The sequence below is a fragment of the Bos indicus x Bos taurus genome, chromosome 3, assembly GCF_003369695.1.
Source record: "Bos indicus x Bos taurus breed Angus x Brahman F1 hybrid chromosome 3, Bos_hybrid_MaternalHap_v2.0, whole genome shotgun sequence".
Classification (NCBI taxonomy): domain Eukaryota; kingdom Metazoa; phylum Chordata; class Mammalia; order Artiodactyla; family Bovidae; genus Bos; species Bos indicus x Bos taurus.
In genome coordinates this window covers 93,724,555-93,748,879 of record NC_040078.1, presented here as the reverse complement: position 1 = coordinate 93,748,879, position 24,325 = coordinate 93,724,555, and the positions used below count along the sequence as shown (strand labels likewise).

Below are 24,325 nucleotides of genomic sequence, written 5' to 3'. Positions count from 1 at the left end.
GAAGAGTTATTGTTTAAAGAGTACAGAGTTTCGGTTTTGCAGGATGACAAGAACTCTGGAGGTAGATGATGGTTATGGTAGCACAATAATGTGAGGTATTTAATGCCACTGAACTCTATATTTAATAATGGTTGGGAGGGTTAAAAAAACTTACCTGGGCTTGCATTTTTGTATGTCTATTTTTAAAATTTAATTTTTCTAGCAATTAATTTTTATCACATTTTATAAAAATATAGGTTTATGGCTAATTGAGGGGGGGGGGGGACAAGTCTTTTTGCACAGATAGTGCGAGAATAATTGAGGAGGGTTTGACCTTAGCTAAAAGGTAAATGCTGCTGCTGCTGCTAAGTCACTTCAGTTGTGTCTGACTCTGTGCGACCCCATAGACGGCAGCCCACCAGGCTCCCCCGTCCCTGGGATTCTCCAGACAAGAACACTGGAGTGGGTTGCCATTTCCTTCTCCAATGCAGGAAAGTGAAAAGTGAAAGTGAAGTCATTCAGTCGTGTCCGACTCCTAGCAACCCCATGGACTGCAGCCTTCCAGGCTCCTCTGTCCATGGGATTCTCCAGGCAAGAGTACTGGAGTGGGGTGCCATTAAGCAAAGGAAGGCAGAGTATAACAGCACAGTCAGGAGCATAAGCAAAGGTATAAATAGGTTGGAGGTCATGGCACTGGTGGGAACCTAGAGATATTTTCTTTTGCTTGCTTCATTTTCACAGTAAATTGGAAATGAAATCATCAGGCAAGTGAGAAGCCTTGGAAGTTTCAAGAGAGATCTTTGACATAGTCACCCAGTGGGGAGGGGGAGTGATGGAACTGGATAAATGTAGTAGGAGAGCCAAGCATTAAGGGCTTATTTGACAATAATGATATAGAATTGTACGTGGAGGTCAGTCAGTATGATTTCAGATTTTTCTCCACTCTACCCCATTTTGCTGCAGGTTTAGGATTAAAGTTTCCTCAGGTGAGTACAAGGGACAGAAAGAATTAGAGAAATGAAGGTGAATACCTAGGAAATATTTTCGTAATGGACATAGAAGCTAAGCTGTTCATGAAGGGAAATGAGGATATAGGAAAGTGTAAAGAACAGTGAAAAATGTATTAGGACAGTGGATTCTGAGTCTTGGTGGACGTGATCAATTTTGGAGCTGGTATTAGAAGTGAGCTAGAAAGGAAGGAGGTTGAGGTGGGAGAGTTGGTGATTAAAACTGAGATTATATTAATAGATTTCAGCACAAGCTGGAATCAAGATTGCAGGGAGAAATATCAATAACCTCAGATATGCAGATGACACCACCCTTATTGCAGAACGAAAAGAAGAACTAAAGAGCCTCTTGGTGAAAGTGAAAGAGGAGAGTGAAAAAGTTGGCTTAAAACTCAACATTCAGAAAACGAAGAGCATGGCATCTGGTTCCATCACTTCATGGCAAATAGATGGGGAAGCAATGGAAACAGTGACAGACTTTATTTTCTTGGGCTCCAAAATCACTGCAAATGGTGACTGCAGCCATGAAATTAAAAGACACTTGCTCTTTGGAAGAAAAGTTATGACCAACCTAGACAGCATACTAAAAAGCAGAGACATTAATTTGCTATCAAAGGTCCGTCTAGTCAAAGCTATGGTTTTTCCAATAGTCATGTATGGATATGAGAGCTGGACTATTAAGAAAGCTGAGCACTTAAGAACTTAAGATGCTTTTGAACTGTGGTGTTGGACAAGACTCTTGAATGTCCCTTGGACTACAAGGAGATCCAACCAGTCCATCCTAAAGGAAATCAGTCCTGAATAGTCATTGGAAAGACTGATGCTGAAGCTGAAACTCCAATACTTTGGCCACCTGAAGCGAAGAGCTGACTCATTTGAAAAGACCCTGATGCTGGGAAAGATTGAAGGCGGGAGGATGAGATGGTTGGATGCGATCGTGGACTCAACGGACATGAGTTTGAGTAAACTCCTGGAGGCCTAGCGTGCTGCAGTTCACGGGGTCGCCAAGAGTGGGACAGGACTGAGCGACAGAACTGAACTGAGCTACAGTTATTGGAAATAAGAACAAAAGTATGAGCAGGGAAATGAAAAGCTGAGGCAAGGGTGGACCCTAGTGGAGAGAACCATGAGAAGTTAGGGCATTGGAGGTATAATCTAAAGTAACTGAAATGATCAAGAATTATGATAATGGTAATTAATGACAATGAAACAGAAGCACAGCGATCTGTAGGTTACCGAAACGAGTGACTGCTCTAGTCTCCTAACAGGAGTTTTATTTTTAAAGCTCTGGTTATTTGAGCAAGTACAGCTCCCTTAAAAGCCTGGGAGAACGAAAAGCCACAGAACCAAAGCTGTGCAGGAGCTTTTGTCGGGACTCCTCCGCCGAGACTGCGCAGTGAGAGCGGAGGCGGGGCCAATCGTGGGCTCGCGGGCGAGGGCGGGGCCTTGGGGGCGGAGTCTGAGCTCCGGGTTGGGCTGCGGCTGCGGCTGCTGCACTTCCAGCTTCTGAGGCCAGGAGGCCGAGGCCTGGGCCCAGCCCGGAGCCGCCGCTCGTCGGAGCCTCCTGGAGCCCCCGCGCAGGCTCAGCCTGGGGGCGGGCTTAGGCCCGGCCCGCCGCGGAACCCAGGACAGAGGCTGCATGCCCGAGGACCAGGCCGGCGCAGCCATGGTGAGAGAGCGAGGCCTGCCTGACCCGCGGCCGCCCGCCACCCTGGCCCCCGCGGGCCTGCCCTCCCCAACTCTGATGCCCCGTCTGCTCCTGCCTTTACCTCCCTTTCTTGTTACCTACCCCTGACTGATCCGCTCCTTCTTTCCCTTGTGCCCCGGCCACCTGCTGGGGTAACACCCCCCCCCCCCCAACCCCCCCTGCATCTCTCTCCACTCGGTGCCATTCCCCCTTTTTTTAAATCACCCCCCAGTGACAGCCTCTTAGGCGTTCCCCTTTGCCTCCCCCTCCTCGTCCTTTAATCCGACCTTCCTTTTCTCCTCTATGGTTTTGCCTTGTTCTCTCTTTTGGGATCTCTACACCTTCCTTCGGTTTCCTCCCTCTTTTTTGCTCCTGCTCCTTTTTTTCGCTACTTGCCCCTTTCATCATTTTATCTCCTCTCCGTATCCTTTCTCCCCTTCGTCCTCCACCATCCACATTTCCTTTCCCCCTTATTGGATGTCCTCTCTTCCGCGCTCTCACGGCTGTCCCCATTTCCTTCTACGGGATTCAAGGGTCTAAGCAGGAACAATTTGAGGGCGGTTGCTTCCCAGGAGCTGTTGGGCGGGCAGATAGGGAGCCGGAGGCTTTCTTCTTCCTTTTCTTCTTTGTCGAGGGAAGGGAGTAGATTGGAGAGAGCTTGCAAGCCTGATTACCTAATGTCTTTGCAAAAACTGAGTGATAATGTGTTTGGAGCGGCGGAGTGAGACGTGGGATGCGGGCCGACATGCATACTATGGCCTTATGAGATATCTAGCTTTTTGATAGAAGTAACTTAAAATGTTTTAAATCGAATAGTTATTTTGAGCATCTTTTAATGTGGAAGTATAGTTTGGGAAAATAAAAAATATTTATTTACAGGCTTTTTTTGTTACTCAGAACAAATGGTTTGTTTTTGTTTGGAGACTGAGACCAGGGCATCTGGAGACGGAAAATCAGCTTGGCAGTCAGTTTGTGACAGTCTCCTTAGTACCTCTATTATCTTCATTTATTTTACCCTCTCTGCTTTTAGTTGGGAGAGCCTTACATTTGCAGATTTTCTCTCTCCTTCCTGTTTGAAGCTTCAGTGGGTCTTTCATTGAGTTGGGTTACACATGGTTTGCAGTTCATTTGATTAATCCGTTGCTCCAGCATATACAGCAATCTAAATTTCGGTCTCTGGGAGGAATAAGACATTCTAATAAAAACAAAGTCCTGGTAATTATGTTCTCCTAGGAGGATAGTCAGTTTCTGTTTTTTTCCCTGTTTTTTGAAGAGTGGTTCAAAGTTACTTAATTTGTGAACTTTGTCTAACTCACTGACTCTGCATTTTTAGGTGGTCATTCTCCAGTGTCTGCCTGCACAACAACCCTTCACATTCACAACCCATCACACAGCTATTGTATGTTAATCTGTTTCTTCCCCTGAAATGTGAGTTCTACACAGTTACTCTGCCTTACTCCTGTTATTCCCAGTGCCCAGGCCAAGTAGGTGCTTGAAATGATTTCACTTTATGGTCTCATTTTTCCTATCTGACAAATGTGATCTTGAACCGAAATTTGAGAAAACTAGTGGACTACTCAGAAAGAGTGAGTTTGAGATTCTTGTTTTTGGTGCAGAAAGGAAATTTATTAAGATGGGACCTTTTCAGAATAAAGAGCTGATCCCAACAAATACACCAAGTGGCTAGAATTTTGAAAATGTTAGCTTTCCCACAGAGAGTGAATGTATGAGTACAGAGAGAGAAGTGATAAACTCCTTTTTGGGGGTTTAGGATCCAAGTGTTCCATTTGAGCTGGGCTTGAAAAGTGAATAGGGTTCATATAGATCATTTTGGGTAGGGGAAGAATGTTGAGAATGTGAATAGGATTCACATAATGAGGATGTATTGTAGGTAGTAGGATTACTTTTATGTGGCATGAAGAATGCAGGAATGAGACTAGAATTAGATATATTAGACATGGTTATGGTTTAGACTTTGTCTCCAACTAACTGGATTTTTCCTTGTTAAAATACATACATACAGTGTAAAAGTATTTATGTATGGGAGAGTGGAAGAGAAGGCAAAAGTTTAGCTTGTTATGAGCTAAAAATTATTTGTAGAGGCTATTTAAAAAAAATTTCCTTGTGTAATAGGTGTAACAGGCACTCAATAAATAGAATCAAATATTATTATAAAGCTTTGTGTTTGACATTTTTCAAAATGTTCATTGTTAGGTTGTGTTTTGAATAGTTGATGTGTCTAAGATGGGTTCTCAAATTTTATCATGAATCAGAATTACCTGGAGGGCTTGTGGTCTGCCACTTCTAGAGTTTGATTTATTAGGTCTGGAGTAGGACCTGAGAGTTTGCATTTCTAACAAGTACCATGTCATGCTGGTGTTCCTGATCTATAAGCTATATTTTTGAGAACCACTGGTTTAAGATGTAGTCCTTTTTATTCATTTAACAGTTTTTGGACTGCCATTGACTGGTGACATTGAAGATATTGCAAGTAATAAAACGGATGTGGTCTCTGCTTTTTTGTTTGTTTTGTCTGTGGACAGTATAGCATCAAGCAAAAAGAGTAATTATAAATGTGAAGAGTGCTAAAAAAGGAAAAGTGGCAGGATCATGATATGGGAAAGTTAGGGATGGCTTCCCAGAGGGTCTTACTTTTAGGAGAAACCTAAGGGACTGAATGACAGGAGTTGAGTTGTGTTGCAGAAAACCTGTTTAGAAGGAATAGCATATGTAAATGACCTAGTACTGTCTCTTGCCTGCTTAACTGCGTATCCTGGAGTTCTCAGCTCAAGAAAGTCAGGGAAACCCCAACTCCCCTGCCTACTCATCAAAACAAAACAAAAACACTGTGAAGTCACACACTTGCGTTTTGTAAGTCTCTTTGATAGAATACACATCAATTGTAATTTTATATTTCTTGCTATGATTTTTCAGTTAATATCTGTCTCTGCCTTCAGACTATAAAAATCATTGATACAGAAGTGACTTGACTAGCTTCTAAGGGCCAGGTGATGTTCTAGGCATTGTGGTTAAAGTGGTTTAAAAAAAAAAGACAATAAACAAATATATTATGAGAATAGTTGTAAATGCTAAGAAGAAATAAATCAGAGTAAGGTATAAAATTAAATATATTTGTGTGTGGAACTATTTCAAATGATATGGTTAGGCAGCAGCATTAATAGCTGCTATTTACTGAACATGACTGTGTATAAGACCTGTTTTGTGTCTCATATTGTGTCTTTAACACCTAAATAGCTCCTGATGTATAACATGTGCTTAATAAATGTTTGTTGAATGGATGGCTGACTTTGGGAAGGATCAGAAAGTCAGGTAGACTTTGGTGAGAAAGACCATTTCAGTTGGAGTTTTACCTTTTGAGGGTTTATTGGATAAGAGTTTGAGAAGGAAAGCTTCTTGGCAAAGGGACTGACTTGAGCACAGAAGCTGAAACGAAGGAGGCATGTTGTATGTGGGGAAATGCCTGCCGACGGGTTCATTCCCTGGTCCTGGAAGATCCCACATGCTGCAGAGCAGCTAAGCTCGTGCACCACAACTGTTACGACTGTGCTCCAAAGCCGGGAAGCTGGAACACCGAAGCCCACAGGCCCTAGAGCCTGTGCTCTGCGCAAGAGAAGCCACGGCAATGAGACGCCTACGCACTGGCAACTAGAGAGTAGCCCCTGCTTGCTGCAACTAGAGAAAAATAAAAGCCCTTGCAGCAACAAAGACCCACATATTCAAAAATAAAAATTAATTAATTTTTAAAAATACATAAGAACTGACTTTTAACCTTAAATTAGGAATTCTTGCTTTTTTGTATTTTAACAATCAGTAGGTCTTTTTTTAAAAATTAATTTTTATTTGACTATAGTTGATTTACAATATTGTTAGTTTCTGCTGTACAGCAAAGTTATACATACACATATATCCACTCTTCTTTAGATTCCTTTCCTATATAGTTCCCTGTGTTATACAGTAGGTCCTTATTAGTTAACTTTTTTTTATAGTAGTGTGCATATATCATTGGAGAAGGAAATGGCAACCCACTCCAGTGTTCTTGCCTGGAAAATCCCAGGGACGGGGGAGCCTGGTGGGCTGCCGTCTGTGGGGTCGCACAGAGTCAGACACGACTGAAGCGATTTAGCAGCAGCAGTGCATATGTCAATCCTAATCTCCTAATTTACCCCTCTCCCTTTCCCTGATGGCAACCATCAGATTGTTCTCAGTATCTGTGACTCTATTTCTGTTTTATAAAGAAGTTCATGTATACCATTTTTTAAGATTACTTGAGCGCTATCATATGAAATTTGTCCTCTGTCTGGCTTATTTCACTCAGTATGACAATCTCTAGGTCCAGCCAGGTTGCTGCAAATGGCATTATTTAGTTATTTTTTTATGGTTGAGTAATATTGCTTTGTATATGTATAATACATATTGTATGTGTATTGTACATATAAAGATATAAAAATATCTTCTTTATTCATCTGTCCATGGACACTTAGGTTGCTTCCATGTTCTGGCTATTGTAAATAGCGCTGCAGTGAACATTGTGGTGCGTGTACCTTTTTGAATTATAGTTTTCTCCAGATATATGCCAAAGAGTGAGATTGTTGGGTTATATGGCAACACTATTTTTAGTTTTTTAAGGAACCTCCAGTCTGTTTTCTGTGACTGTACCAATTTACATTCCCACCAACAGTGTAGGAGGGTTTTTCTTTTCTCCACACCCTTTCCACCATTTACTGTTTGTAGATTTTTTGATGATGGCTCTTCTGATTGGTGTGAGATGATACCTCATCGTGGTTTTGATTTCCATTTCTCTAATAATTAGCGATGTTGAACATCTTTTCATGTGCTTTTTGGCCATCTGTGTGTCTTGTTTGGAGACATGTATGTTTAGATCTTCCATCTGTTTTTTGATTAGATTGTTTGATTTTTTTTTTAATATTGAGCTGCATGAGCTCTTTGTATATTTTGGAGGTTAATCCTTTGTCAGTTATTTTGTTTTGCTTTTGGTTTCCTTGGTTGTGCAAAAGCTTTTAAGTTTAATTAGGTCCTATTTGCTTATTTTTGTTTTGATTTTCATTACTCTGAGCGGTGGATAAGTAAAAATTAGTAGGTTTTTCTAATTTTTCTATTTTTTTTCTAAATGACAAAATAAAAAGAATGCTTCCAGGCTGCTGCTTACAAGCTTGTCTCCACAAATAAAACATTGGAAGTATGGATATTGCAGTAATGCTAGTCACTTAGTTGTGTCCGACTCTTTGCAACCCCATGGACTGTAGCCCTCCAGGCTCCTCTATCCATGAGATTCTCCTGGCAAGAATACTGGGATAGATTGCCATTTCCTTCTCCAGGGGATCTGCCTGACCCAGGGATTGAACCTGGGTCTTCCACATTGTAGACGGATTCTTTACCATCTGAGCCATCAGGAAGTATGGTTAGTTTACTTCTAATATTGAAAATCCAAATTGGATAGAATTATCATCACATTTCTTTTTTTAATACTTAAAAATACTGAAATATCTTGATGTACCATTTAAGAGTCCTGATAAGATAAATGCACTCATTTACTCCTATTTTGTCATCACAACTTAGGTTTCCTGTCTGTCTTTTACCAACAATTCATTATAAGAATAAAAATAATTTAAAATTCCTGTATTGTTCAGTGTGTAACAATTGAGTGTCTGTAATATAATGAGCCAGTTTCCTAATTTCCACTAATTCACACATGTTCAGTAGATCAATTTTTGGATACTTTCAAACTATTCTATTTTCAAAGGAGAATATTTTAAGTAATTTTTTTATGATATGGTAAAAAAAAATACACAAATCAGTGTCTATTTGTGTATAACTGAGTCACCTTGCTGTACGGCAGAGATTGGTACACCACAGTAAATCAACTATACTTCAATTAAATAAAACTTAAAAAAATACAAAGCAAAATATCAATGTTGAATTTAATGATTGAGTCATCCTTGAATTAGGAAATTTTGGCTGGAACACTACTTTTTTCATAGATTCTAAAGCTAACCCTTAAAAACACACAATGAATAAATAGCAGAAATAGTCATTATTTGAGGTGGAATAAAAGATATTTTTAATGCTAGTAATTAATAGAGGAAAATGTTAAGACAAAGTTCTTGAATGCTGGGACATTTATTTAGAGAGCATGATCTCACACATTTAGTGAGCACACAGTATCAGATGATGTACTAATTAATCTTCACAATTCCATGCGGTTGTGATGTTTTCTCATGGCACAGTTAAGAAAACTGAGACTTAGAGAAATCAGGCAATTATGGTCATATACCAAATAAGTGACTGAACAGGATTCAAGCACAGGTTTGTCTGATCCCTAAGTCTGTGCTATTTCAAACACCTTCCCTGGACTCAGATTTTCAGAATCTAAACTGAATTCATGCATTTAAAATATTTGTACTATTGTTTCCATTTTAAGAGTAATTTAATATTGAGAGAAAATCGGTCAAAGAGTGTGTATAATCTTATGGTTCTTGATCTGTCTTGCCAAATCACTTTCTGCAGAGCATTTGTAGAGAGTCAGATGTTGGTGGCATTCTGTCTTTAGCATTTAGATACCTTTTTCATGTTGAAAAGCTTGAGACACATGACAGGAATATATTTTTAGAACACAGTAATTAGGGGGAAAAGCCCCAGAGGCTGGTGGGAATCATTATTCTAGTAGCATCTGTTGGGCATTGAAAGTGTACATTTCAAGATATTATTGTGTACAGAGCATCCTTGGTATGCATGTGAATTTGTGGATTCTTCATTCCACATAAGAAACTAGAGTTTAGGGCCCACTGGTTTACAGTGGTCTTACAGGGCTGCTGCGGCCACTCAGATTGTACTGCACAACGCAGGTAGCAACTGTACCTGTGGCCAGCAGTGGGTCTACAAATATCTGTATCCTGTGTACTTGGCAGCGTAAATCACATAGTGGGAGTCCAGCAAATAGTTCTGCGCAGTATACGAGGATTCTTAAGGTCTAATTCTTTAATGCACTAATCATTTTATGAGAAAAAGTCTTTGCATTTTATGTTCAGGCATACTGAGCACACATACTGTTTATCATGCCTTTAGTTTTGCTTAGACTCTTCCTTTAGCCTGGAACGCTGTCTGCTTGACTAACTTTCAGGTTCCCTTTAAGCCCTCCCTCTGTGAAGCCTTCATTTGCCCTCAGGTAGCCTTGGGCTCCTCCTCTTCCTATGCCTTCCTTGTACATTATATGTGCTTTGGGTATGGAAATTACTGTATGGTGTTAGTATTTTTAGTGAGGCTGGCTGTCTCTCCAGATTATGAGCGTTCTGTGGGTAAGTACAGTATTGTGTTTTTTTCAGCTTCATGTCTTAAACAGTTGGCATAATTCCTGAGACTGAAAGAATGTGAGTACTCTGTAGAGAATTGCATAAGGTGAATGTTTACTGAGATGTGAGTCATGAAAAAGGGGGAAATAGATGAACACTTTGTACAGGTCCTCTGAGGAGGGAAAAAGAGTTTTGATGGGTAAGAAATTTTGGATCAGATAGTTTCTCTTACTAGCATAAGTAGTAGTTTTCACCCGGGATAAACATTTCTTTTGAGAGTTCATCAGGAAGAGCTGGGGAAGAAGCCAGATGATTTTGAGATGAATTGCAAAGCACTATCCCTTTGTATAAACATTTGCAAATTATTTGTCTATAATTTGTGGAGGTACCCTTTCAAAAGAATAGAATATTTAAATACAGATAGTAAAGAATCAGTTACTTGTAAATGTAGAGGGGTGGTTAAATTAAATATTTTGTTAACTCTATATAAAGATTTTTTTTCTTTTTTCCGATCTCCAGTTCTCCCTTGTATGAACACTTTGCTTAGCTCTCAAAAGCATCTTAATGCATGTTCAATGTCATAGTCTCCTTTTCTAAGGGCATTTTAAAAAAAGTTTCAGTGCTCTTGGTTATGTAATATCAGTTATTTTCTTTCCATAGGCCTTGTAACCTTTGGCAAGTCATTTCATCTTGATGTGCCTCCAATTTTAAATCTCTAAGGTGAAAAGGTTGTATTAAATCCTCTCTCTCTGACCTTTTACACCTGTTAAAAACTGTAGGAAGATTCTAGCATGTTAAAGGTAAATATTTTAGTAAAGTAGGTACATTCTATTACCTGTAGTGGCAGACTGCTTTAATAGGTTTTAATTTCGGGTGAACCTGAGCTCTTACCTCCATTAATATACTATACAACTTTTCACAGCGGAAACCCTTCTTTCAATTATGTTAATATTTCCATAGTATGTTAGTATTTTAAAGGCATTTTCATACACATCCCATTTATTCCTCAGTGCCATTTTGTGAGGTAGTCAAGATAGAGGTTTAGCAGACAAGAAAACTGAGAAGTTAATTTTTTTACCTAAGGTCACACAGCTACTAAATAGCAGAGCTGGGACTGACTGCAAGCCCAGTGCTCTTTCCATTATTAACCCAGCTTCTCTGTTTACCATATTATATTTCAAAACTAATGCTAGTAGTTAAGAGGAAAATAATGCTAAAGTATCTCTTTGAGTTAGTGATTGCTATGATCTGCTCGTCTGCTAAGTGACTGCTGATCTGAATTTTTGTATTGTTTCATGGAATAGCTTTATTACATGAGCTAAGATGGAAGAGAAGGGGATTTATTTACCTTTGCAAGCCTTGATCTTTTGTAGATAGAAATCTAGCTTCTTGCCCTTTAACACAGAGCCCTTTGCCACACTGGCCAAGCCTTGAAGTGATACATGCAAGAAGGTTGCCTTTAGTTCATTTCAGCTCAGTCGCTCAGTCGTGTCTGACTCTTTGTGACCCAATGAACCGCAGCACGCCAGGCCTCCCTGTCCATCATCAACTCCTGGAGTTTACCCAAACTCATGTCCATTGAATCGGTGATGCCATCCAACCATCCCATCCCCTGTCGTCCCCTTCCCTTCCTGTCCTCAATCTTTCCCAGCATCAGGGTCTTTTCAAATGAGTTAGCTCTTCGCATCAGGTGGCCAAAGTATTGGAGTTTCAGCTTCAACATCAGTCCTTCTGATGACTATTCAGGACTGATTTCCTTTAGGATGGACTGGTTGGATCTCCTTGCAGTCCAAGGGACTCTCAAGAGTCTTCTCCAACACCACAGTTCAAAAGCATCCATTCTTCGGTGCTCAGCTTTGTTTATAGTCCAACTCTCACATCCATACATGACCACTGGAAAAATCATAGCCTTGACTAGACGGACCTTTGTTGACAAAGTAATGTCTCTGCTTTTTAATATGCTGTCTAGGTTGGTCATACCTGCAACTTTATTTGGTGTCTAGGGATCTCTGAAGAGTAGTTGGTCGTTTTTGCTTGTTTTTTTTCTGGCCATACTGCACGGCGTGTGACCAGGGATCGAACCCATGTCCCTTGCAGTGGAAGCATGGAGTCCTAACCACTGGACTGCCAGGGAATTCCCTAGTTGGTATTTTTTAAAAAAGAAAATAACTCCCCTCAGTCCATGCCAAATAATTGAAAATATCTGTACCCTTGAGTATAATATACCTGTACCTTTACTACTACCGCAAGGAGGGGAAAACTCCATAAACTAAAAAGAGATATCCCATGGAGTACTACTAAAACAAGGAGTCAAAGATTGTTTCAGTATCTTGAAGTGTCTTATATCCATGAAGTCCAATGACACTGTCTGCTTTTCAATCCCATTGTTTAATTTTATTGCTAGACTTGGGACTTAATATTTCTCTCTGAACATATGGTCTCTTTCTCTAGGGGCAAATAAATACTTTAAACACACCTAACAATAAATTTGTGTTGACTGTTCATTTACTCATTCAATAAACATTTAGTGCCTATCTGTTAGACATTCTTGTTGGCTCTGGGAATATAGTAGTGAACAAAAATAGTGTTCGTTTTATGGAGTTTACATTGTATAGTAATAGCTAACAATTATTGAGCATTTATGGCTCCCTTGGTGGCTCAGATGGTAAAGAATCTGCCTGCAGTGTGGGAGACCCAGGTTCAATCCCTGGGTCGAGAAGATCCCCTGGAGAAGGAAATGGCAGCCCACCAGTATTCTTGCCTGGAGCATTTCATGGACATAGGATCCTGGCAGGCTACATGGGATCACATAGAATTGGACACGACTGATTGACTAACACACACACACACACTGAGCATTTAATATATGCCAGAACTTGATGCTTTTGAACTGTAGTGTTGGAGAAGACTCTTGAAAAGTTCCTTGGACTGCAAGGAGATCCATCCAGTCCATCCTAAAGGAGATCAGTCCTGGGTGTTCATTGAAGGGACTGATGTTGAAGCTGAAACTCCAATACTTTGGCCACCTCATGCGGAGAGCTGACTCATTTGAAAAGACCCTGATGCTGGGAGGGATTGAGGGCAGGAGGAGAAGGGGACGACAGGATGAGATGGCTGGATGGCATCACCGACACAATGGTCATGGGTTTGGGTGGACTCTGGGAGTTGGTGATGGACAGGGAGGCCTGGCGTGCTGTGGTTCATGGGGTCGCAGAGAATTTGACACAACTAAGCAACTGAACTGAACTGAGTCACTGTTCTAAGTGTCTTACACCTAAAATTTATTTATGGCAACAATCCTGTGATGTAGGTACTGTTATTGTGTGCTTTTATAGATCAGGAAACTGAGGTACAGGGAGATTAAGTACTCATGCCTAAAGTTACATCGTTTTGTAAGTGGTAGAGCTGGCATTTTAATCCAGGCAGGCTGACTTCCAAACCCACACTTTTCACCACAGTATTTGTTACATAGTCCCTCAGAGAGACGTCAGTAAAACATTTATTTCTAATACTGAAATTGTCAAGTTTGTGATCTTTGTAGTCACCTGGTTATTGGTCCAATCTTTAGGAAAAAATCATCCGGGGATGCGGGAAAAAACAGTATCAGAGCCTTTGCCTTCTATTGGAGGATCTATTAGTCCTAGGAACTTTTCAGGTAGGAGGTAAGATCTTGAATCTGATTCATGAATCATAACCAAGACAACTGCATAAAGCCAGGACCCTAACACCTAACATCACGCCATTGGTGAAAACGTAGACTAAAAAATATCTGCCTCATGGTGTAGGGAAACAAAGGAGCTTACTTGTCTTGACATGGTCTCTGGATGGGAATAGTCTCTCTCGAGAATTTACAGTCATGAACTTTCTGCCTTATGTGCATGAAACTTGAACTTATATAACTTATGCAAGATCATGGTATTAAGTAGGAAGGGAACATTTACTGAGTAATTACTCTGCCAGACATTGTGCTGGGGGCTTTAAAAACAGTTTCTCACTTCATCCTGACAATAGCACCATGAGATAAGTACTAATATTATCCCCATTCTGCAAAGGATAGGACAGAGGATCAGAAAAGCTAAATAATTTGCAGTAACACCACTGAATTCAAATCAAGGTCGAGTATTCTTCCTGTTAAGCACAGGGTCTCTGGAAACATCATTTCATTTTTGTGCCTCAGCTTCCTTAACTGTGAAATGAAATTTCTAATATTTTTCCTTTTACTTCATAAGGTTATTATAGATATCAAATGATAATAAAGGATATGAATTTTTTTTTTTACTGTTAGATACTGTTCCTGGTATCATCCATAAAGTATATTTTTCCTTTTAATTAATTAATCAAAAGAGAGACCTCATTATTTAATAGTTTTGAAACCCACAAGGTCTGTCTTGAGGAATTAAGGCAGTCTTACTATTTTTTTGTATCAGATGTTTCCTGAAGTAGTTTCTTGAGAAATATATTAATTCTGAGATGTCATCTAGTAACTTACTAATTCATTCAACAAATAAGTTATCTGATGCATTTTTTGGAACTTTAGGCCCTAAGTATAAAGGATGCCTGATCGATGAGGACTTCATTTTTTATCACTCCAGCAACAGTGGAAGCCCCAGTCTCCTCCAGCAGTAGACTACAGTTGCAATATGTAGTCAATCCCCAGTGTCCCCCACCTCCCCACTTGCTAGAAATGCTCAGAAAGCTTTCTGACCACTGCTCAGAAAGCTGAAATGCTTCTTTGCCCTGACCCTGGTGACATAGTAACAGAGTGAAGCTTTTAGGTATAGAAAACAAACCAACCAACAAATTATGTAACTAAGTCATGGGAAAGTGACTGAGTATGCCTCTAGCTGAATATTGCATAGATGACTAAATATGTCAAGAATGGAGAATATAAGGAAGAAAATTTTAAAAAATTAGGAAGATTAAAAGAAAGCCATGAGAAGATTAGGAAGAGCTAATGAGTATCAGCATGTGATTTCCTCAAAGACTCCTTAGGAAGAAGTCTGTTCTTCTGTATGATACTTAGAAGTGTTGCAAATCTCCTACTACATATGTGCAAATGTAGCTTATTGTAATTCCCGTAATTTGGAAAGGAGATTTGTACTCAGTGCTTCAGCATTGTTGTATTGAGATGATGGTATTTTTTTTTTATTGTTACTAGTTTTGTATCTTAATTGTAAATTATCATTGACTTAATCTAGTGTGTGGTTATATATATATTTGTACTAAAAGAACTTTTGACATAAAAGTTTCCAGATTTAGACTTTGACAGTGTTTTGTAACTTGAATAGGAAACATCCTTTTTTCTTGGTGAAGCAAATGTCGGTAAAATTCCCTTGTAGTGATATTGTTAATATGGTTTTGCGTTGGAACTTGGGAACCAGGAGGGATGGATAGGCTATGAGGTTTTTTTGCCCCACTTATGTGGATCTTAGACAAAAAGCATTTGAGAACTACTAACTTTCCTTGAATTTGTAGTCTTGAGAGGGAGACGGCCATCTAAACAAGTAAAAATTATACAGTGGATAATTGTAATAGAACTGTATAGAGAATGTCATGTGATTGTATCAGTTGTATTTTGGGATATGAGGAACAGCTTCATGGAGCAGTGGACATGTGTCCTGGCTCTTGTAGTGTTGGTAGGAATTTGATAGATGAGAGGAAGAGAAGGGTATTCTCAGGAGAGAGGACAGCATGTATTGAGAAAGGTAGGCATGACTGACTACCACTGGTGACATTTCTTCTCTGAACCTCAGCTTCTTCAACAAAGATAATCTCTTTCTCCTTACTTTATAGAATCATAATAATGATTGTTTTCAAAAGACTTAGTATTTATTTAAAATTATTTTTGATTGCACTGGGTCTTCGTTGTTGCACACAGGCTTTGTCTAGTCTTGGTGAGCAGGGGTCACTCTCTAGTTGCAGCATGCGGGCTTTTCTTTGCAGTGGCTTCTCTTGTTGCAGAGCACGGGCTCTAGGTGCTCAGGGGCTCAGTAATTGCGGCTCATGGGCTCTAGAGCGCAAGCTTGGTAGTTGTGGCACATGGATTTAGTTGCCCTGCAGCATGTGGGATCGTCCCAGAATAGGGATTGGCTGGTGTCCTGTGCGTTGCAAGGTAGATTGTTAACCACTGGACTACTGAAAAGACGTTATAAATCGAAGAGTTACACAGCTGTTTAATGATGAAGGTGTGGACCTACATCTTGGCTCTTGTAGCATGAGCTGTTAGTGTCATTATTACTTTTTTTTCCTTTTCCTCATTTGAAAGCCTTCTGTGTCTCCAGGGAGGCCTGGCGTGCTGCGGCTCATGGGGTCGCAAAGAGTCAGACATGACTGAGCGACTGAACTGTGTCTCCCTGAGGTATCATCTCAAGACCTCTCTTAACCTCCTTTCAGTCCAGTTGTTCTTTATTTTTGTTGTTCTTTTCTTTTGTTGTTCCTTCAAGATTCTACTTTGTGGCATCTAAAGACAGGAGCAGAAGAGAAGATACATGTTTGTCTAACTAGCTTTAATAGCAGGAAAAATTCTTTAATTGTTTATGTATAACTAAACTATGATCCATGTTGTTTAGCCTCAGAGCAGTGTCATAATCTATGGAATATAATCCTTCAGCCAAGAAGTCATTTAGTAATAACTCAAGAGTCTTTATTTGCAAAATGTTTGGACAGCTGAAATAGAACAGAGTTCACAGATATATTTCTTAAAATTTCTTTTTTATTTCCTATTTACTTCCCTTTATATACATCATAACCGTCCCCCTGCCTTTCCCCTGAAACCCTTCTCAAGATGCCCTTTTCAACCCAGTCCATCACTGTTAGATGGTAAAACCTCAGAAATGTAAGACTGCATAGGGAAAGGGTGTAGGAGCAGTGGTGAGAAGTTACATTATGACCAATTTAGGAAAAATAAAAATGTGTGTGTGTACATGTATATGGGTTTCCCTGGTAGTTCAGCTGGTAAAGAATCTGCCTGCAATGCAGGAGGCCCCGGTTTGATTCCAGGGTCCAGAAGATCCCCTGGAGAAGGGATAGGTTACCTACTCCAGTATTCGTGGGCTTCCCTGGTGGCTCAGTTGGTAAAGAAACCACCTGCAATTCAGGAGACCTGGATTTGATCTGGGTTGGGAAGATCCCCTGGAGGAGGCCATGGCAACCTGCTCTAGTATTCTTGCCTGGAGAATCCGCTATGGACAGAGGAGCCTGGTGGGCTGCAGTCCATGAGGTCTCAAAGAGTCGAACATGACTGAGCGACTAAGCACAGCACAGCATGTATATTTTTATTCATAATTAATATAATTTTAATTATATGTATAATTAAATGTAAAAGGTCTATTATAAAGTCTAATATAAAAGGTCTGTTCTTACTAGTTTGAATACATATATTGAAAAGTATGACTATATTGATAAAATATACACTGATTTTTGGTTATTTTGAAATATTTGAAAAGCACAAATGTGAACAGAGTTCTTTTTTTCAACATTTTCACAAGTTTTTGCTTTTTTTTCTCTTATTTTTAATAACGGATACTTTTAGGGACTTCCCTCATGGTCCAGTGACTAAGACTCTGTGCTCCCAGAGCAGGGGACCAGGTTTGATCCCTGGTCAGGGAACTAGATCCCACATGCTGCAACTAAAACCCAGTCCAGTCAAATAAATAAATAAAAATGAATCTTATTTTTTAAAAAATAATAATTTGATACATTTAGAAGACCATAGAAAACATTTATGTAAGCCATGAAACATAGTAAACAAACGTCTAAAAACCAGCATCCAACGTAAGAAATAGAGGATAACCACTGCCAGTTTTTCCTCTGTGTGCCCCATTCTTCTATGCTACTTCCACCCACCCCCACCGTCCTTTTTAATTTTAAATCTTTCCCTTGCTCTTCTCTATAGGTTTACTATAACATATTGTTTAGTTTAGAAGTAGCTATATAATCTTCTGAAATTTGCTCAGTCATGTCCGACTCTTTGTGACCCATGGACATTACAGTCCATGGAATTCTCCAGGTCAGAATACTGGAGTGGCTAGCCGTTCCCTTCTCCAGGGGATCTTCGCAACCCAGGGATCAAACCCAGGTCTCCTGCATTGCAGGCTGATTCTTTACCAGCCGAGCCACAAGGGAATCCTAATCCTATGCCTGTATAGATGTTTAGTTGAACTCTTGCTGCATATACAGTTTTTGTTTAGCTTAGATTAACTTTATTCTTAGCATTTTACTGTCTTTAACCAACAAGGATCTACTGTGTAGCACATGAAACTCTGTGTTATGTGCCAGCCTGGATGGGAAGGGGGTTGGGGGAAGAATGGATACATGTATATGTATGTCCCTTAGCTCTTTAATTGGCTATATCCAAATAGAAAGTAAAAAGTTTGAAGTTTGAAAAAAAAAAACAAAAACAGAAAAACTTAGCCCAAGCAAACTCAAAGGTATTTGATTATAGCTCAAGAAAACTTGAATTCTGAACAAAAATTATTACTCTACTACTGGAGAAATTCATTTAAGAATTCACATAACACATATCTAAGTAAACTTTTTTTCCAGAAATGAAGTGTAGAGACAAAAAATAAAAATAGTTTTGACATTGTATCCTTCTCACACATATACATAACTGAAATTGAATAACTTTTCTTTGTTTCATCATTTCAGAATAAAATGTGAAAAAGATACTTTAAAGACTGGGTTCTAAAAGAGTTATTCATAAACATATTATTATGAAATTATCTATATAGTTGATATACCATAATTTGCTTGCCATTTCCCCCCTATTTTAGAATTTGTATATGTATTTTAGCGGGGAGGTTAGAAAAACTGTGAATAAGTCTCTTTGTGTAAATTCCTTTGTTAATATCTCTGGTTATCCCTCCCCCCCCTTTTTTTTAAATTTTTTTCTTTTTTGTTCCTGGTAAATTCTTAGATGAGGTCCTGGATCCAGGGACTGGGTGTTTTTGAGATTGCAATTAAGTCTTTTATATCCAGAGAAATTGTGACAATTTATACTTTGAGCAGCAGTATTTGAGAGGACCAATCTGGATATACTTGATTTGAATGATTCACAATGTCAGGATTTTATCCAGTTCCAGAAAACACCATGTTAACAAAAAAAAATTAAAGAGCTGTGCTGTTCTTTCAGACTGGTGTTATTTTTCCTGTTTTCCATAGGGTGTTTTTTCAGCCAGTGTTGAGGGACCACGTCATTCTGCCTGCTGTACATGTGATAGTTAATTACAGGGCTTAGTTATCCTGTCTGATCACTCTTCTGAGAATTTATCTCTTCTGTGACTCAGCTGTCACCAGTAGGGGGTGATATTTAAATCTGTATATTCAGCTCAGTTCTTTCACAGAAGCATTTTTAGTTCCTTTTCTGTACTTGCCTAAGCAGACAGACTTTTCACAGCCATAACAAATTCCCTTGAAGAAATAAGTCTTTGCCTTGTCTTCTTTTCAGTCTTGTTAGTGAGATCATGGGAGTATTAATTCCTATTTCATTTTTTATTTTCTAACTTTTTGAGGACAATTTCAGACTTACAGAAAGTTGCAGAAATAACATGAATTCTCGTATAGACATTCACCCAAATCCTCCAAATGTTAGCATTTTATCTTGTGTGCTTATCTGTGCTATTTCTACGCACACACAGACACACACACACATTTGGTTAATGACTACTTTAAATCTTGGAGTTTGTTTTATTTTAAAACCTCAGCTTCTCTGTCTTCCACCCTTTTCCCTCCTTCATCTGACAGCACTCTATGGAATAGGAAAAATTAGAACTAAATATGTTGTTGGAGAAGGAAATGGCAACCCACTCCAGTGTTCTTGCCTGGAGAATCCCAGGGACAGAGGAGCCTGGTGGGTTGCTGTCTATGGGGTCGCACAGAGTCGGACACGACTGAAGCGACTTAGCAGCAGCAGCAGCAGCAGATCCTTGTTTACCTTTTTAGTTATTACCAAAGCTGTGGGCCTGTGGAGTTGATTTCCACTCTTAGTTATTGATGATGCTAAAATTTGTAACTTTTTTTTTTTTCAAATAAATGGTCAATTTTTATAAATCATCAAAAAAAAAAAAAAAGAATTAAATATGTTGGTTCAAGGCCTAATTCTGCTACATTTTTAACTCGATGAACTTGGATGCATTGTTCTTTCTGATCTCCAGTATCCTCATATACAAAGTAGCGTCTATTACACCAGCTCCACAAGTCTGCTGTGAGGGCCAAATATATGTCAAAAGGATTCTGTAGGAATGCTGGTCAATCCAGAGAACACTCAGGTATCTAGGAGAGTGCCAGGCATTATGCTGCTGCTACTGCTAAGTCGCTTCAGTCGTGTCCGACTCTGCGACCCCAAAGATGACAGCCCACCAGGCTCTGCTGTCCCTGGGATTCTCCAGGCAAGAACACTGGAGTGGGTTGCAATTTCCTTCTCCAATGCATGAAAATGAAAAGTGAAAGTGAAGTCGCTCAGTTGTGTCCAACTCTGTGCGACCCCATGGACTGCAGCCCACCAGGCTCCTCTGTTCATGGGATTTTCCAGGCATTATGCTAGGTACTGGGAATTCAGAAATCAGCACCTGTTTGCTGTTTGGTCACTTACTGCATCTTGTCAATTCTTCAAATTGTTTTTCACTTTGGATTTTTTCCCCCCATTTTTTTTGCTTCTGCCGTAATCCACAGCATTATCACCACTTGTGTGAGTCACTGTAAAAACCAGCTGGTCCCCAAGTTGTTTTTTGGCATTTATGTCAGTGCCAAACTAATAATTGTTCTGAGGTATGGTACAGTATGGGCTTCCCAGGTGGCTCAGTGGTAAAGAAACCACCTGCCAATGCTGGGGCTGCGGGAGACTCAGGTTTGATCACTGAGTGGGGAAGATCCCTGGAGGAGGAAATGGCTACCCACTCCAGTATTCTTGTGGGATAATCCCATGAACAAAAGAGCCTGGTAGGCTACCATCCATGGGGTCTCAAAGAGTCGGACAGACTGTAGCAACTGAGCACGTGGTGTGCGTGGGTGCGTGTGTGGTGTCACTTCAGTGGTGTCAGACTCTTTGCCACCCTATGGATGGTAGATCACCAGGCTTCTCTGTCTGTTGGATTCTCCAGGCAAGAATACTAGAGAAGATTGTCATTTCCTTCTCCAGGGGATCTTCCTGACCCAGAGATTGAACCCATGTCTCTCACATATTATAGTGGAAAAGATATAGACTTCATAATAAGAAGATCTAGGGTTACATTTTTGCCTCACTTCTTACAAATAGTGTGACTCTGGGCAAATCTCTTTACCACTATTCGAATTTGAACTCTTTCTCTTTTAACAGGTAAATATCAGGGAGTGTTCTAGGTGCTAAGGATATACAAAAAGGGTTAATATGTTCCTTGAACTTGAAGAGCATCATGATCTAGTAGGGTAGACAGATACTGTCATAAATAACTATGGAGTAACAGAAATTATAAAAGAAACTGGCTTTGGAGTCATATATAAAGAGCAGCTTGCTGCTGCTAAGTCACTTCAGTTGTGTCCGACTCTGTGTGACCCCATAGACGGCAGCCACCAGGATCCCCCGTCCCTGGGATTCTCCAGGCAAGAACACTGGAGTGGGTTGCCATTTCCTTCTCCAATGCATGAAAGTGAAAAGTGAAAGTGAAGTCGCTCAGTCTTGTCTGAAATTTAGTCTTTGAACTGTGTGGGTTACCTTATGATCCAAACGAAATCAGACTTGACCTCCTCTCCCTCCTGCTTTTTTTCTAGTAGGAGCTTTGTTTTTGCCTTGCCTGGAGTGTGCCTAATTGGTGAAGGGAAAAATCTCCCTGAGCAGGAATTTTCAAGAGATGAATTGTTTAGACACCGAATTTCAGCTTCTGCTTTATCCTTTCTTTGTTGTCCGGTGCTGCTGTTGTCTGTTTTAAAATAAAGGGAATTCCCTGGAAATCCTAGTGATTAGAAGGTGCTTTCACTTTTCACCATAGCCGAGGTTCAATCCCTGGTTGGGGAACTCATGCCTTGATGCAGCCAAAAATAATAATAATAAAATTAAAATTACTGATCTCTCAATACTTCTGTGTTAGCTAAAAATCCTGGAATTTGGGGAATCACAGATGGCAGTATAGTTTTTGGAGGAGATCTCAGATCACCTGAGTACAGTTGTAGTTTTGTCACTGGCTTGATATATATAACCTCTCTGTTGTTTTTCTTTAAATGGAGATGATTTTCCTTGTTCCCATCACATAACTGCTTTCAGTATCAGGCGAGATAACATATTTAGAATTTGTATATAAAGCTGAAAGATAGTATATTATGCTGGATAAGGGCATAGGCTCTTGGAGCTACATTTCCTGGGTCTGAATCCTGACTCTGACCCTTGCAAGCTGTGTTTCCAGGCATACTGCCATTATTCTGAGTTCTTTTGATCCTATTTATCTCATTTGAATCCTCACAACAACTTTATGAAGTAGGCATTATTATTACCTGCATTATAAGATGAGAAAACTGAGGAGCAGAAAGTTTAGATAGCTTGTGTAATGTCACACAGTTAGCAAATGAAAAGTTGGGATTTGCACTCTGGTTCCAAAGCCCAGGTAATTAACTATTAGGCACATGTACTTCCCAATAGAAGAGCAGCTGACTAGAACAGTCTTTTTATGCTTGCTAATAGGAATTATAGAGATCAGGTGAAGTTTTCTCTGAAAAGGAAAAATTTGTGGGGGTGAAAAAATGTTTTTGTTTGTGAACATATTTTATCAATTGGAAAAAAATTTTTAGAATGATTAATTCAGTATTCTAAATGTTCATATATTACTTCCTTAGGTTTGTTCTGTTAAAATGACTTCTAAAAATTATGTGCTCAAAAAAAAAAAAATGTGCTCAGAGAGTTCATGTCTCGTCTCTGACAGTTACCCAACTTTCATTCATTTTCTTTTGTAAAATAAATAGATTATTTTGAAACTTAACAACTGAGGTCAAAGGGTAGCTTGTTTCATCTGGGTGATGAATTATAGACACTTAGAAAGATGGTACAGTGAAGAGTAGAAAAAGCAGGAAGAATTCATACTTACAACACAGGAAGTAAGACAGAAAATGCAAAATTCTATGAGGCAGAAGTTGAATTTGAAGAATTACTTCCTCTAAACTTTTCTTATGTGTTCTAGCTACCTCTGGCTGCAGAGAAGACAGAGGTATATGACCTTTGCTACAGATGGTCCTATGCCCAGGTAAAAATAAAAGGTTTATTAACATGGAAGAAAAGAAGAACAAATTTCATGGTTGGTAGCTCACAGCCTCTGTTACATTGGGCCAACCATTTAACTTTTGTGAAGTCTGTTTTCTCATCTTATAAATAATATCTTTGTTGTCCACTTTACTCAGTTATTACAATATCAAATGTGTCCATGTGAAAGCACTTTGTAAACTGTAAAATATATAATTTTAAATAACTTTTAATTCTAGAAATCACATGGTATATAGAAAATTAGATTTATTCATATAAGATCGGTTTAGTTCAGTTCAGTTGCTCAGTCATGTCCGACTCTTTGTGACCCCATGGACTGCAGCATGCCAGGCCTCCCTGTCTATCACCAACTCCCAGAGTTTACTCAAACTCATGTCCATTGAGTCAGTGATGCCATCCAACCATCTTATCCTCTGTCATCCCCTTCTCACCCCGCCTTCAATCTTTCCCAGCATCAGGGTCTTTTCCAATGAGTCAGTTCTTCGCCAAAGTATTGGAATTTTATCTTCAACATCAGTCCTTCCAATGAATATTCAGGACTGATTTCCTTTAGAATGGACTGGTTGGATCTCCTTGCAGTCTAAGGGACGCTCAAGAGTCTTCTCCAACACCACAGTTCAAAAGCATCAATTCTTCAGCGCTCAGCTTTCTTTATAGTCCAACTCTCACATCCATACATGACCACTGGAAAAACCATAGCTTTGACTAGATGGACCTTTGTTGCAAAGTAATGTCTCTGCTTTTTAATATGCTGTCTAGGTTGGTCATAACTTTCCTTCCAATGAGCAAGTGTCTTTTAATTTCATGGCTGCAGTCACCATCTGCACTGATTTTGGAGCCCCCCAAAAATAAAGTCTGTCATTGTTTCCGTTGTTTCCCCATCTATTTCCCATGAAGTGATGGGACCGGATGCCATAATCTTAGTTTTCTGAATGTTGAATTTTAAGCCAGCTTTTTCACTCTCCTCTTTCACTTCCATCAAGAGGCTCTTTAGTCCTTCTTCACTTTCTGCCATAAGGGTGGTGTCATCTGCATATCTGAGGTTATTGATATTTCTCCCGGCAATCTTGATTCCAGCTTGTGCTTCATCCAGCCCAGCGTT

The 24,325-nt window shown here is 39.6% G+C and overlaps 1 protein-coding gene across 4 annotated transcripts in view; it reads left to right on the top strand.

The window, feature by feature from the left end:
* Window positions 1-2,431: 2,431 nt before the first annotated feature.
* Window positions 2,432-24,325, top strand: part of ZYG11B (zyg-11 family member B, cell cycle regulator) — a 74,705-nt gene continuing 52,811 nt past the window's right edge. The window contains exons 1-2 of one of the 4 annotated variants that reach the window (XM_027537239.1): window positions 2,451-2,655; window positions 4,007-4,101. Coding sequence is in view for 2 of the 4 variants with exons in the window: in XM_027537237.1 (XP_027393038.1) it covers window positions 2,626-2,655 (30 nt within the window). In the remaining 2 variants the exon portion in view is untranslated. Of the gene's footprint in view, window positions 2,656-4,006; window positions 4,102-24,325 lie in introns of all 4 variants that reach the window. The other 3 variants (XM_027537237.1, XM_027537240.1, XM_027537236.1) reach the window with 3 other exon arrangements.